Here is a 14,434-nt window from a genome sequence, read left to right on the forward strand (position 1 = left end):
AGAGTACCTTTTTACTTTTACAGGGTACCATTTTCAAAGCCGCCTTTCAAGTATCATAAAGCAGCTTTAATGCATCATTGTACTGTTATGACCGCTGTTAACCCGTGTCCCGTTTCCGTGGCCTCGCCCCGATAAGAGCCTGACTACGAGACAGCAGCAGAAATAACAAAGGACCAGCCGCCTGTCACTGCCGGGGATTGCCGGTTGCCGGTATGCGATCGCATATTGACATCACCTGTAAGGCCGCCCAAGCTTAATGAAAGAAGCCTCTGGAAATCATTCGGGCAAGTCTCAGATAAGCAGTCTTCTTTCATCGCGCTTCAGCCATGTTTTATTATTTTTATTTTTTCGCAGGTGTTGTCAACAAGTGATACCACGCCAGTATCCGGCCATTCACGAAATGACAATCGACCGGTCCAATGCTGTTTTCACCGCTCGGGCGCTTATCGGATTGAGGCCACTGAAACTGGAGGATGGTTAACAGTGGCCAGGACAATATACATGCATTTTTTACACTTGGGCAAGGCTTTCAGGCTGATGTGCAAACAGCAACTACCGGTTGAGCTTTTCATGTATATTCTTTTGAAAGGGATCCTGTTTTCCGAGGCATTTTGTAACATTGTGACAGTGTGGAAGTGTGCGTTGCTGCATTTTAGGGTGGTACGCGAAAGTACTAAACTACAAATGACAAACTGCTTGTAAGAGTTTGTTATATATCTATGATTTCATAACGGCTGCCATCATTAGGCTTATGCCATTCTAGTCTGTCTTTTGGACATATCTTCTGTGATGTTCGCACATGTTATGACAGAAACGATGTCACATCATACTACTAGTAATTACATTGTATTGTGCCAAGTGCATGTTTATTCCATGTTTCAAGGATTTTTACCGTGCAAGATTTTCATTGTCAAGGACTAACAAGATCAACAATATGTCATTATAGCATTTACCTGTGGACGTTTGTGCCATGTCAATCACACCTTTAGGGTGCAATACTTAGGGAGAGTTCTTCTAGTCTTATAATGAGCATTATCTTATTCGTTTAGTTCACCGCAACACTTTACCTTCATTTTGAGCGTGTTTCATTGTACCATTTACCTATAATCGTACTGTATTCTGCCAATCACACCTGAAGGGTGCAGTACTCAACGAGAATCCGTATTGTAGAGAGCATTATTTTACTCATTTAGTTCATTTTAATGTTCCGTTTATTTTCATTTGAACATGTGTCATTATAGCATTTAGCTACTCCTTTACTGGTAGGTAGGCTTTAGGTAGGCTTGTAGTAAGTTGAGAGAACATTTATTCCAACATATTGGAGATAAATATATTGTGGTATTGTTGCCCTCTTGTTTTGTACCTGATAAGCTGCACTAAACCCACAAAATACGACCTTATATTTAGTTGCTTTAGTCCATATAGCAGGAGCACTGCTGCAAACTGCTGTGTTATGTATTGTAGTTCGAGTGAAGTTCAATAAAGTATTTGCTTGTGTTAAACTATCTGGTGAGCCTTTTAAACACCATAATTCCACAAGTAGGGTGGAGAGGGGCTTCCTGACGTCTCATTCGTTGCCGCTCCTCATCCCAAAAACATAGCAGGGGACGTTCAGGGCAACTCATCGAGACAATTCTAGCTGTCTCATTTTTGCTTTACAGGGATCACTTTGGGCTAAGTTGCGGATGCCTTGATGACGTCTCCAACAGCCCTTAATTCGCATCCCGTTGATGTTGCTGGGATCGTTTCGTGTTGTCTGTGCAAGAAAGGGCATGGAACTCTGAGGACGTATAGACGACAAAGTATAGACGACACCGTCGCAATGCGAGGAGGAGAGCGGTGGCGACTATGGAAGGCGCTCTGGTTCTACGACCATTGTTTGGAAGCCCACGAGGGGCATCCATCCACGACGTGAGCTCTTTCGTGGGAAAAATGTAACACAAACAGCTCTTCTTCCATGCCCCCTATTGCCCCCTCTTGTCCAACATACCCCAAGAACACACTGTCGTCCCAGGGCTATCCTAAGGTCGTCAGATGGGGATAGCTGGCATCCCTGAGATGTCAAAATGTGATCATCAGGGTATCATATTACTGTCACTTTTTCATATGAGATGACGTCTCGGAGGCTGTCCCCCGCTCATCCTCAGGGACCAATTTAGGGCGGTTTAAGTACACAGGGGGAGAAAGCTTTCCCTCACTTCCCTGCTTTGATTTGTTTTACCCTGCTATTTCTGACACATTTGTTTTTGATCTTCTGTTTTAAGTCTCGTTATTTTCATCTTTTTTTTTTCTTGTTGCTTGCCCAATATGGCCACCATCGAAACTAAAGGAACATGGCTCCAGTTGAATGCTGTGGAGTTCCAATTTACCAGTATGAATGTGATCTGCGCGTAAATATGCTCATTGATATGCTCAAATGATACAGATGAAATAGAGAAATGATATGCTCAAATATGTTCATGCTCAGTTGATCAAAGTCCCCTTTAACTTTCACATTTAAATTCTGAAGAATTCAGCAACAATATTAACAACGAAAAGTATAAGAAATTGTAACGTTGCGGTACAGACTCCCGATCCTACATATCACGATCCAAATAGCAGCGACGGCTGAAAATCGCACAGAGTATGTGTGACTATGCTTTGAATGAAAGCTGTAGATGAGGTAGTTACGTTTATCCTTTCGAGAAGTTTTATTTTGAAGAAGCCCCATCAAATTACGTCCAGTTTTCAACAGAAAGGAGTAAACCTCGGCTACCTACTGGACATTGAGGTGCATACCCAAGCAGCACAACCCAAGCAGCAAAATGTACTGAAAGTCGAGTGCAATAGGGGTGGACGGTATGTGTCTTATCAATGTTCAACGGGTAGGTGGAAGGCCTTGAAGAGACTGATGAAACTAAAGAACATTGATAAGACACATACCGCCCACCCCTATTGCACTCGGCTTTCAGTACATTAATGTACTGAAAGCCGAGTGCAATAGGGGTGAATGGTATGCGTCTTATCAATGTTCTTTCCATTCACGATTGTGTTCAAGACCTTCCACCTACCCGGCCGCCCCAATTGCACTCGGCTTACAGCACATTGTGCAGCCTGGGTATAGACTCGTCAACAATAGCTTTAATCTAGGCGAGCGCTTGGTATAAGATAAGCTTATCTAGGTGTTCATTCCAAGCACTCCTAGTGAAGGAGGTGAGCTGTTTTCTAGCTTCTCAAGTGTAATAGTTCTGCCTTCTTTATCAGTGCATAGATGGTAAACATGAAACCTTTTCTATGTTGATTGATAACTGCCAGGTGCGCAGTGGCGGCACATTCTTTGTAAAAGCTTGAGGGGCGTATCAAATAAAATTTCTTGTCTGGTACTTCATGAAGTGCGTCGCACATCCTTCAGCTCTGAAGTGTAACACCAAGAAAGATAGCAAAATCAATTCATATCGTGTGCCATCATAAGCTTTGAAAGGTCTCTCCCGCAAAACTTGAATTTCCTAGCGGGATACAGTATAGCATATGGGTGTAATAATCAATTAGTACAAAGATATCGCGAGCCTGTTGGTTGACACGGGCTGACACATTAAATGGAATATGGCCGCTCCGATGTTTTTGCTCCGACGCAAAGGAATGCACCTAGCATGAGGCCAACCCTCTGCACAGCCGAATTATATTTCCCAAAGTTTGCGTTTTCTCTCCTTTTTTTTTTTCAGATATGCTCCTCAACTCCTAAGCGGGTACGATGCGAATCCTATTTCAGCATACTATGACTTTTGTCACACTTTTACTATACTTTTATCATATTATCATCTAACTATACTGTGTGATACACGCAGACGGCGGTGTGGAATTTAAACTCTTCAATCCCTCTTCTATTTTCAATTTTCCAACCGTGAAAGACTCCTTGACCCAACCCAGACAATACCAAGGACCATGACAACTACTGAATGATACACATCCAGGGCCTTTCAGAACTTGACAGTATAACAACCACCAAGTGACTCATGGAAACCCGACCATGATGTCACCAGCAGGGATTTTAAAGCCAGTCTCGACTCATTAACCCTGTGGAAGGCGCCGCCGAAACGTTCACTTTACATTTTTATATCTCTGAAGTAATGTATTTACCATTTCCTGAACATATAATGTTAATGTCTCGCCGAACTTCTATCTATCAAATTTAAAACACTATCTAGAAACAATTCACCTTGAGAGGCTGCTGGTGCGGTGATGAGGTGACCCATTTGTACAGGGTGTTTCACCTAACGTGATATAAGATTCTATGTGCAACGTACTCGCCGGAGGATTGTGGGACTTTACCTTCTGGGAACTTTTGCCGCCATTTAGGAAGGCTTTGGGCAATATTTAATTGAGGGAAATTTATTTTTGTCAATTTAACTTTGAAAATTGCAAAGCGAACCTCACTCTTGTTTACAGAAATATGAAGTCCTCCACGGATAACCGCAGCTCCAACAAAAACTATGCACAGTAGCGCAACAAAAATAGTCTAAAACAATTAGTAAAAATTCCGCTTTAGCCCCGCCTACTTGATTGTCGCAAAGGAGAGCGCACGGAAGGTGCGTGGAGATGAGTGCAGGACGTGTTCTCGCCTCTTGTTTAACTTTCTGTCCCCCGCTTTGACCTTGATACGGGTGGCAACCGTCTTATCACCACGAAGACACAACAACCGTCAGAGAAGGCAAAACAAATGAAGGCATGAATGTAACATCAAGAAAGATAGCAAAATCAATTCATATCGTGTGCGATTATACGCTTTGAAAGGTCTCTCCCGCAAAACTTGAATTTCCTAGCGGGATACAGTATAGCATATGGGTGTCATAATCAATTAGTACAAAGAATCACTTGCTCCTTGCGCGAATCGACCTCAACTGCATCTACTGCCTCCCATCGAAGATGCTCAGGCCGTTAGAGTCCGTCATCCATCGCCTGCGACTTAACGTTCCGTTCGCAGCAGCATTCCTTCATAAAGGCTGGTTTAGAGTCCGACGTAGCATTCGCCCATCGCCGCCCGCGTTGCGCGCCGACAGCCAGCGTTCGCTACGCCCCTCTTCCTCATCCTACCGGGATCATAGTCCGACGCGATTCGGCGCAGCGCAACGAAAACAGCACCGGAGCTTTTCACATTTCGTAGTGGGAAAGCAGTCATATTTGCACCCGCGTGCTGGAATCCGACTAAAGACAATCCGTATTCCCATCGCTGGCACTGTTATGTTTGTATTACTGTAATACGTTTGGTACCCCCAAACATGAACACCGAGTTAAGTAAAGTCACACGTCTTCCCAGCTGTTCTCGTTCTTTTGCTTGTCTCTCTAGTCCATCCGTCGCTTATTATACGGGGTGTCCCAGAAAACGTGTCATTGAATTATAATAAAAAAACTACACCACCTAGAGTCATGCGGTCAACGGCATTTGTTCTTACTGGGTTTTTGCCACCTCCTCATGTGAATGTCGTGTAACGTAAGTTTAATTATGTAAATTTTTGCGAACTGAACTCGGAAATTTGCCTAGTAAATGTCACTTTTTTACCCCACCAATGTGAAGAGCGTGTCTAATTTACTCAAATTAATGATAATTGACAGGGATATTCAGGAGCTATCGCATCGGAAAAAATAGCCGAACATCATGCTCTACGGAGGTAGCACAGAATAGCGCACGATGAATTTTTCAGCGCAATCTTTGTCAGTCCGACGAAAGGAGGTTAGAAACCCAGCCCACCCCGGCATCGCAGAAAGAGATATCGCAGGCATGGCTTATCACGTCGCTGGGATAATGCTTTCCCTCTCCCAATTTTAGGAAATGTTACTTTTTCTACTATCACTCTGTGGGGCTGGCTTCGGAACCTCCTTTTGTCGGACAGCGAGCGATTGCGCTCAAAAAGACATCGCGCGTTATGGTCCGGTGCTCCGAAAAGCATGATATTCGGCTATTTTTTCCGATGGGATAGCTCGTGATTATCACTGTCAATTATCATGAATTGGAGTGAATTCGGCACGCTCTTCATATTGGTGGGATAAAAAAGTGACCTTCCCTTGGCAAATTTCTGAGTTCAGTTCGCAAATATTTACATAATTAAACTTGGGGTACACAACATTAACTTTACAAGGTGGCAAAAACCTAATAAGAACAAATGCCGTTGACCGCATGATTCTAGGTGGCGTAGTTTTTTTATTATAATTCAATGACACGTTTTCTGGGACACCCTGTATAGGCTCGGATATTCCTTTCCAGTTTCGATCAAAGGCTCAATGGGCGACGCCTTGTTGAGAAATGCGAGTCCCATGCCGCGCACAGCTCGCTGGCCAGCGTCAGATGTAGAGCATTGTTCCACTCCCCCGACGGCGGCTGGCGTAGTCGCGCGTTGACGCCGCGCCGCGCTTGGCCGAGAGTCGTCGAACTATGAACTCACCAGCGACGGCTCGCGATGCTCGGCGGTGCGCCGCGCGTAGTTACGCCCTGCTCCGTCGGACTCTAAACCAGCCTTCAGATAGGTGTCGTTGGATCGCCGAACTGTTAAACTTGCGGAACTGTGGAGGACACGGAGCATGTGCTAGTCACCTGCCGACGCTTCGACTCTAGTCGGCGAACACTGAAGAACGCCCTGGCGAACCTTGACAACCGACCATTTAGTGTTGAAAAGGTACTGGGGAGCTGGCCAAGGCAGCACCAATAACCTGCGCTGTGTGCACTGACGACCTACCTCAAGGACATACGTGCTGATATAATCTTTTAATTCATTCAGTGCTTCCACACGTCAAGCGTCCTGGAACAGCTGGTCGCACCAGTGCGACCTACGTTTCCATTGTTTTCTATCTATTTTTATTCCCAAGCAGCACAATGTACTTAAAGTCGAATGCAATAGGGGTGGACGGGTAGGTGTAAGACCTTGAACGAACTGGTGAAACTAAAGAACATTGATAAGACACATACCGTCCACCCCTATTGCACTCGACTTTCGGTACATTGTGCTGATTGGGTTTCTATTTCTATAAATGAAGGCGGGGACACCTCCTCCTTTTGACACACATTTGGCACGCGCTTCCTTGCGAAAATCAAGGAAGCGGGCTAAAGCGTAATTTGTACAAATATTTTTTAACTAGTTCTGTTGCGATACTGTGCATAGTTTTTGTTGTGTGTGCGGTTATCCGTGGAGGACCTAATATTAAAAAAAAGGTAAGGTTCGCTTGGCAATTTTCAAAGTTCAATTGAAAAAAATAAATTACTAACAATTACAAAATTATCCAATCAATTCCTCACTGGTGACAGAAGTTTCCAGAAGGTGACTGCCTAAACTCCCAAAATCCTCCTGCGAGTACGTCCCCAGTTAGAATTTTTTATCACTTTAGGTGAAACACCCTGTATATATCCACAAATGTACCCCATTTATTGCGTTTTTTTCCTATGGCAGTCACGTGTTTCATAAAATTATGTTCATAGTAAGTCAAACCTACCTGTACATATTGCACTCCAGTGACACCGTTCATTCCCAAGAACGAATCCCCATAAAGCTTTCTGCAAACAAACAGTTATCATGTTAAACCATCAGTGACGACGAAGCATCCCATTGTGCTGCGAAATATCATGATATGGCTTCTTGGAGGTATTGAATCATACTCCGTTTAGGTTGGCAGTGTGATTGCAACATGTTGCAACAGCGCAAAGTATGGAAAGATTTATTTAATTCTGTTTGAACGCCCCTTATTCAAGACATTTCTTCAATTGAAAGTACAGCGTTGTCCTGTCATACTGTTTTCGATCCTCCTTGTAATGCGCTGATACAACATGTCATATTCTTGGAGATACATTAGCATTCATATGAAGTCACGTCGCTGAAAATCACGCTTCTTTAATGCCAGCCAGATGACGATACCAGGGCGATATATCAGTGGTTCGAGCGGAACATGTGAAGATCAGGCTTTAGTATCGCTATTGCAACGTGCTCCCTAAAATCAATAATTCAAAAGTTTATTAAAATATATCTGGTAATTAAGACCCTAATTGAGAAAACTACGGTTTCCTAGTATCAGTCCCGTTCAGTAGTCGAATGACAAAAGTAGAAGCGCCCAAGGCAACTTCCCTTTTTAGGAAACTTTGTTGCAGCTCAAAAGAGACATCCTGTATAGTGCCACACTGACACGTTGAGGACGAGGCTCGTTTGCATATAGAACAAAACAGAGATGAGAACGATCTCACGCTGAGTTCGTAATGAAATGAATGAAGTCTCAGACGTGAGGCAGAGACGATTGCGTAAAACATTTTGAGACAATTCTCGCCTCATACTCACCAGTATTGGCGTCTTCTTTTTGCCCCCCGGGGGAGAAATTGGAAATCTGCGCCCCCTCCTCGTATTCTTACTTCCCGGAAGGTGTCTTTTTGCGACCCTTCCGGCAAGCTCAGGGGGCGGTTGCCCCTCCTGCCCCCCGTAGACGCCGACCTTGCGCTCAACCGCCCAATGCCATGAAGGACAGAGGTGCTCCGTACATGTCGGATATCGGAGCGGGCTGCTTGTACGACACTCGGAGACACTGTTTACTTATCGTTGTAGTTTTCTTTTGCCTCTTGTCACTCGCGTCAAACTATAGGAGCTAGGGTCAAATTTTACTGTATCGCGAAACTCTGCAGTGCGATATGCTCGCAATTTGGTCTACGGAAGGCATATATCCAGCTCCGCTTTTCAAAATGGCGACAGATTCTGTCGTCTACGTAAGTTGCTACAACAGCATGAAGACTTGCACAGAGATATTTCAGTAACTTCACCGGATTGTAAAGTACTTCTTCAATAAAATGGACACCAACTTTCGTGTGCTTTGTTATTTTGCATGTTGGAGACGACCACAGCAGTCTGCAACTCGTCGCTGTCTCCATGCGGTTGAATGGCAGTGAAACGGAACACAAATTAGACAGAAGGAAGGTTAAAACTGGCACGTGAAGGTGAAAAATGAATTGCCAAACATTTGCAATCTGACAAGAAATGTGTACCAGTCCATTACAAAGCAACTAGCTACATGCGAATTGCATTTCAAGAAGCTATACCTTATGTATTCCAGCAGAGCAGTCATTCTCAACTTGAGAACGCCATTTGAGTGTGGTAGTAACATGTCTCAAAATCTGAAATCGGTGCACGATAACGCGTTCCGGGGCGATCTCAAATTTGCTTTCTGTTCAGACATTTTGAGCTCCAAATTATGAGTTAGACCGATCTCAAAGAGTTTTATGCAAACGGGCCAATATTTCACCCTCCTGAGGATGCCATCCCCGTCTATGCATAATACTCTTAGGATATCCCTGGGATGACAGTTTTGTTCTTGGGGAGACTCACACACAGAACGATGCATAACATTACCAAATGCCGCTCAGAGAAAGATGCTCGGTGCTTTATACGAATTTCTACCCTTATGGTAAGCACTCAGATACTAACATTTCTTCTCGAATAGCAAAATAGCTACGACTGCAAACTTAAGCACAGCTTGCTTCATGTCAACAGCAATGCGTGACATCTCTTCGAGCAAAGTGAAATTATTTCTCGTACTGACGAGCATGACAAAACACACAGCAAATATGATTGACCGCAGGATTTTTGGTGGCGCAGTTTTTTTCGTTATAGTTCGATTGCACGTTTTCCCTGTGTCACGTCTATCTGTCATATCTATGTCATCTCCAAAATGACGCGCTTCGCACAATTACGTTTCATCATTCTACACGGATGTTTTACGCATCTACCGTCTTCTTAGTATCTTTCCATTATCTCTTGAACTTAATCTCAAATTAGGTGTGTTCATTTTACAGCGACTGCTGCGAATGGCTCAACTTCGTGATGATCATGTCCCGTATGTTGCGTCGACGAAAACCCTAGGCTCGAGATGAAGCGAAGAAACTGTGAGAAAATGGCCCGGTGCAGGTCCGTCGTTTCAGAGAGTCACGTTGGCTATGACATTGGCGTTACGTGTCTCACAGAAAAAGTGGCGGTTCACATGTAACGGCATGTGAAGAGTTACGCCGTACCGGCTTCTCGTTGCCGGCAGCAGCAGCGGAGACGGTATTGCGTGTGTATATGCGGAGGTGCATTATGGGCGTCCTAGAAAGCGCACGTCGGAAGAAAATCTTGCTGCGAATCACAATCGACAGGGCGAACCATGCATGCAGCAACACGTGAGCTCAAATAAACAGCTCTGCTGATGTCGGTGATTTGATGCCACTGTCACTTGCATCATATCTGCCGGTTTTTTAATGCCCGTAAAAGTGCTCCTCTCACAAACTCTCTTGATCCTTTCCACATAAATGCAGCTCATTCTCCGTGCAACTGAAGACATTGCCACCAGGAGCTAATACTAACTAGGGAAAACAAATCACTATTACCTGAAAAAAAGAAAAAGTTAGAAAGGAAGTTGACTCAGATGGATTCGGAAGTGATAGGAGCAGCCGAAGCATATTTCTGAGAGCAGACGTCGGATTTCTTTTTCAGGGAAGCAATGAGGTGACATTTAAAGTGGCTCTCATTCGTCAAGCTGTCCACCAAGAGCAACCGTGCAAAATATTTTCCCTCCGCGGTATATTATAACTGCACAATTAAATTTCAAAAAAAAAAAAAACAGACGGAGGAAGCAGCCGCGATCGGCTGAGGCGATCCTCGCGCGAATTACTTATTTTTTTCTTTGTTTCTTTCTACTCACCTCACGTGCCGCCCATACTTGCACGAGTTGTGTCGCTATACGTCAAGAGTCACGTACCCGGGGACCACGCTACGTCACAATGTTCCTTCTCTCTTTCATACGAGTTGGAACACGAGTTTTCGCGAGTGGAGGGTTTTTAATGGTGCGCGGAACGGGGGTCTCGCTCACCTGCACTCGTCGTTCTTTCTCATTCTCTTCGTTGGAGAAACACGCCAGAGCGAAAGAAAAGTGGGTCATCTCTGTGTTCTTTTAAAGACATTTCTGGAATGATGTGCCTCGTGCGTTGAACGTTGAGGTGAATATGTCAAAGTATAATTAAACGTGGATGACTCTATAGGCAGCGTTCTTCCTTTTTGACCGAGAACTTTTCAGCACCCCCCTCCCCACCGTTTAGCAACATGTACGTTCGACCAGGATTCGGATCCCCAAACCCAGGGATCCCGACATCTTTCGATCTCCCCAAAATACCTCTGTTCCAGGGTAATAAATTAAAGTAAGATATCAAAAATAGATCAAAAGAGAAGAACAAGAAATGTACCGATCTGTGGGACTACACGTAATATTGCAGAATACTCGTACCAGCAAGGAATAGAAGAGAGAAGGTCAAAACCATGTATTCGCACAAGCCAGACTTCCAAAAGTACGCCAGCCGAAGATGTCGTTGCCTTCTGCTCTCGCGTAAGACAAACGGCGACGTATTTTTTTTTCGTGCGCTGCTAACTGCGGGGAATATCCAGCAGCACAGTCACAATATATTCCGTAGCGGACGACACGAAGAACAACAACTTTATTGTGAGATGGTGAATGGGGAGTTTCAATGCCAGCGGCGATACCCTAATCCATTACTAGTGGAGATGCTAAATAATGAGCCCTTCACAATAGGGACTCAAGTCCTACGGTATCCTGACTTCATGACAACAGGACCATACTTCATTACGACAGGAAGAGACGCAAAAGACGCCGGCACGGGCGAATGCTCGAAGCAACACGCGGGCGCGACATTTGACCCGTGAACAGCGTTTTTCTTTTTTTTCTTCTTTTTTTGCGTTTTCTTCGAATAGAATGTTCCGTGCGGATGTCCTCGTGTAATCAGCGGAATAGGTAGGAAACGAGTACTGCATTGTTATTCGAAATCGCATGAATACGCAGGTGGGTACCGTGTCATACGACATCGTGGGGACAATTGCGAAAAATCACATTCCCGTTCCGTGATCCCAGAAATGACATTTAGACATTCACAAATTCCCTATTTGTAAAAACGACTCGGTATTCCTAAGCCTAGTTACGATTGGTGCTAGGGACGGCGAGTTCTCGTATGCCTCGATACAAATTCAAGCTTCAGAAACAGACTCTGTAGAGGGAGGCTTCAATTTTGCTTATCAGTCGCGAGCACCTCTTAGTTGCAAAACTACTCGCAAGCGGATGCTTCAAGTACATATCTAAGAAGCAAGTGAGCTGGTCAAGGTGAGGTAAAACCCCATGCGAATGCTGCAGTGTTGCGATATGAACCATCTCCAACTCCCCCTCTCATTGATGCTTCAAGTAATATGGCTGAATAGACACGTGATGATCTGTTTCCTATAGAAGCTGTGATCCAAAGGTGAGCAAATGATGCATGAGCAAATGATGAAAAGAGCTAAGATGAGCAAATGAATGAAAAAATGATCCAAAGATCGTGAAAGCTATCACTATGTCAAAGATCGAGTGCCAACACCTTACGTCTCGGGCGCATTTAATGTGTCTACCGGTAGCGAGAAACAACCGTTCCCTCCCGCGACACTAGCAACAATCTTATCTTCCATTCTCACGCTACATAAAACGCGAGCGTGCCCGATGGTAACCACTTCACGTCGCGTCGGTTTGTAGCTCGAGCCGACGCTAGTCAATACCGCAATGACTAAAGTTACACCGCTGACGTTGGCCTTCCTGGCCGTGATTGCCGTAGCCTGTGCTAAGGCTACTCTAGAAGGAGCTCTGAGAGAATCTGCACCACAGCAAGGCAAGATATGGGCGCTTCTCGTAGCAGGCTCTAACACCTACTACAACTACAGGCATCAAGCGGATGTCTGCCACGCGTACCATGTTCTCCACAACCACGGCATCCCTGACGAGCAAATTGTGGTCATGATGTACGACGACATCGCCTACAGTGAGAGCAATCCTACTCCTGGTGTCATCATCAATGCCCCCAACGGGTCGGACGTCTACGCTGGAGTTCCCAAAGACTACACAGAAGACGACGTCACCCCGCAGAATTTCTTACACGTCCTACAGGGAAGGGCAGATCTCGTCAAGAACACCACGGGAAGTCACAAAGTGATCAACAGCGGTCCCGACGACCATGTCTTCGTTTATTTCTCCGACCACGGCGCTACAGGCCTCGTTGCATTCCCAAACGACGTGTTGTACGCGAAGGACCTGAATGACGCCATTCTTGATCTTCGTCGCCAGAAGAGGTACTCGAAGTTAGTCCTGTACGTGGAAGCTTGCGAATCTGGGTCTATGTTTGAAGACCTCCTTTCGCCTCATATCAGCGTGTATGCAACAACTGCAGCTAATCCGGATGAGTCATCCTACGCCTGCTACTGGGATGACTACCGACGGACCTACCTGGGTGATCTGTACAGTGTCAACTGGATGGAGGATTCGGACAAGGAAGACCTGCACAAAGAGAGCCTGGAGAAGCAGTTTCGTATCGTGAAAAGTGAAACCAACACAAGTCACGTGAGCGAGTACGGAGATTTGCGGTTGGGCAAGATGAAAGTGAGCGAATTTCAGGGAGAGAAACCGGCTGAACCTATTGTTGCCCCGAAATTTCCATTCGATGCAGTTGACAGTCGAGAAGTTGTCCTGGTCACTTTGAAAAAGAAGCTCGCAGCTGCAGCCCCGGAAGAGCGAGAAAGTATCGCGAATCAGATTGAAGATATCCTGTCGAAGAGATCATTTGTCGATATGACGGTAGAAGAGCTTGCGAGGAAAGCAACCTTCGGGGAAAACATCAGTCTGCGCCATGTGCTCAAGAGCCGTTTTCCGCTGCGCGGTGACGCCGACCATCGGTGTTACATGGCGTCCGTGCGTCACTTCGACGAACATTGCTTCGATCTCTCCGACAACCCTTACGCTTTGGCCAAACTTAGACTCATGAACAACCTTTGTGCCCTCGGCCATTCACCGGCTTCCATTCGTGCTGCTATTGAGGCTGTATGCACGCATGATCCAATATTCGGAGCACTTTGAAACACTCGCTTACGTCGTGAATTGTGATCACATTTTGAGCAAAAGTTGCTCCTTCGCTATAGCCCCTCCTTAGTAGTTCCTACGATGTCTGAATAAAAGTGTTAATGATACCGATGTAAACTCCCTTGACTCTCGTATAGCTTTACTTTCGAATACTTATCACGGAAACAAAAATAGAAGAAAGCCCAGCTCTCTCACTTTTCAGATGCTGCTTACTTGTATCTCTTGCATCCTGTCATGCTCATCTTGCCCTTATGTCTGATCGTGGCAGGCTTATCTTCATTAGTGGGCTAAATAACGTCCTGTGATCGGAGCAGCCTCGCTACATGAGTACGGGTGAGTAATGTAGAGCTGTTTGTATACTTTCTGCTGAGAGGGAAACTGTACTGTAGTCGACGGTCATTTCACGGAACTCGATCCACCGGCATTCTGTGTTTAGGCGGTCGTTTCGTGGAAATCTGCAGATATAAAAAACAGAAGGATTGCTCTAATGTTTACCTTTCCTCGTGACACTTTTTTT

General features: G+C 45.1%; 1 protein-coding gene across 1 annotated transcript; it reads left to right on the forward strand.

The window, feature by feature from the left end:
- The first annotated feature begins 12,510 nt into the window (after nt 1-12,510).
- LOC135387100 (legumain-like) lies at nt 12,511-14,028 on the forward strand. Its single transcript, XM_064616488.1, has one exon. The coding sequence runs from the start codon at nt 12,571-12,573 to the stop codon at nt 13,912-13,914; it is 1,344 nt and encodes a 447-aa protein (XP_064472558.1). The 5' UTR covers nt 12,511-12,570; the 3' UTR covers nt 13,915-14,028.
- Nucleotides 14,029-14,434: the final 406 nt, after the last annotated feature.

Source organism: Ornithodoros turicata, chromosome 3 (assembly GCF_037126465.1).
Source record: "Ornithodoros turicata isolate Travis chromosome 3, ASM3712646v1, whole genome shotgun sequence".
In the NCBI taxonomy this organism is placed as follows: domain Eukaryota; kingdom Metazoa; phylum Arthropoda; class Arachnida; order Ixodida; family Argasidae; genus Ornithodoros; species Ornithodoros turicata.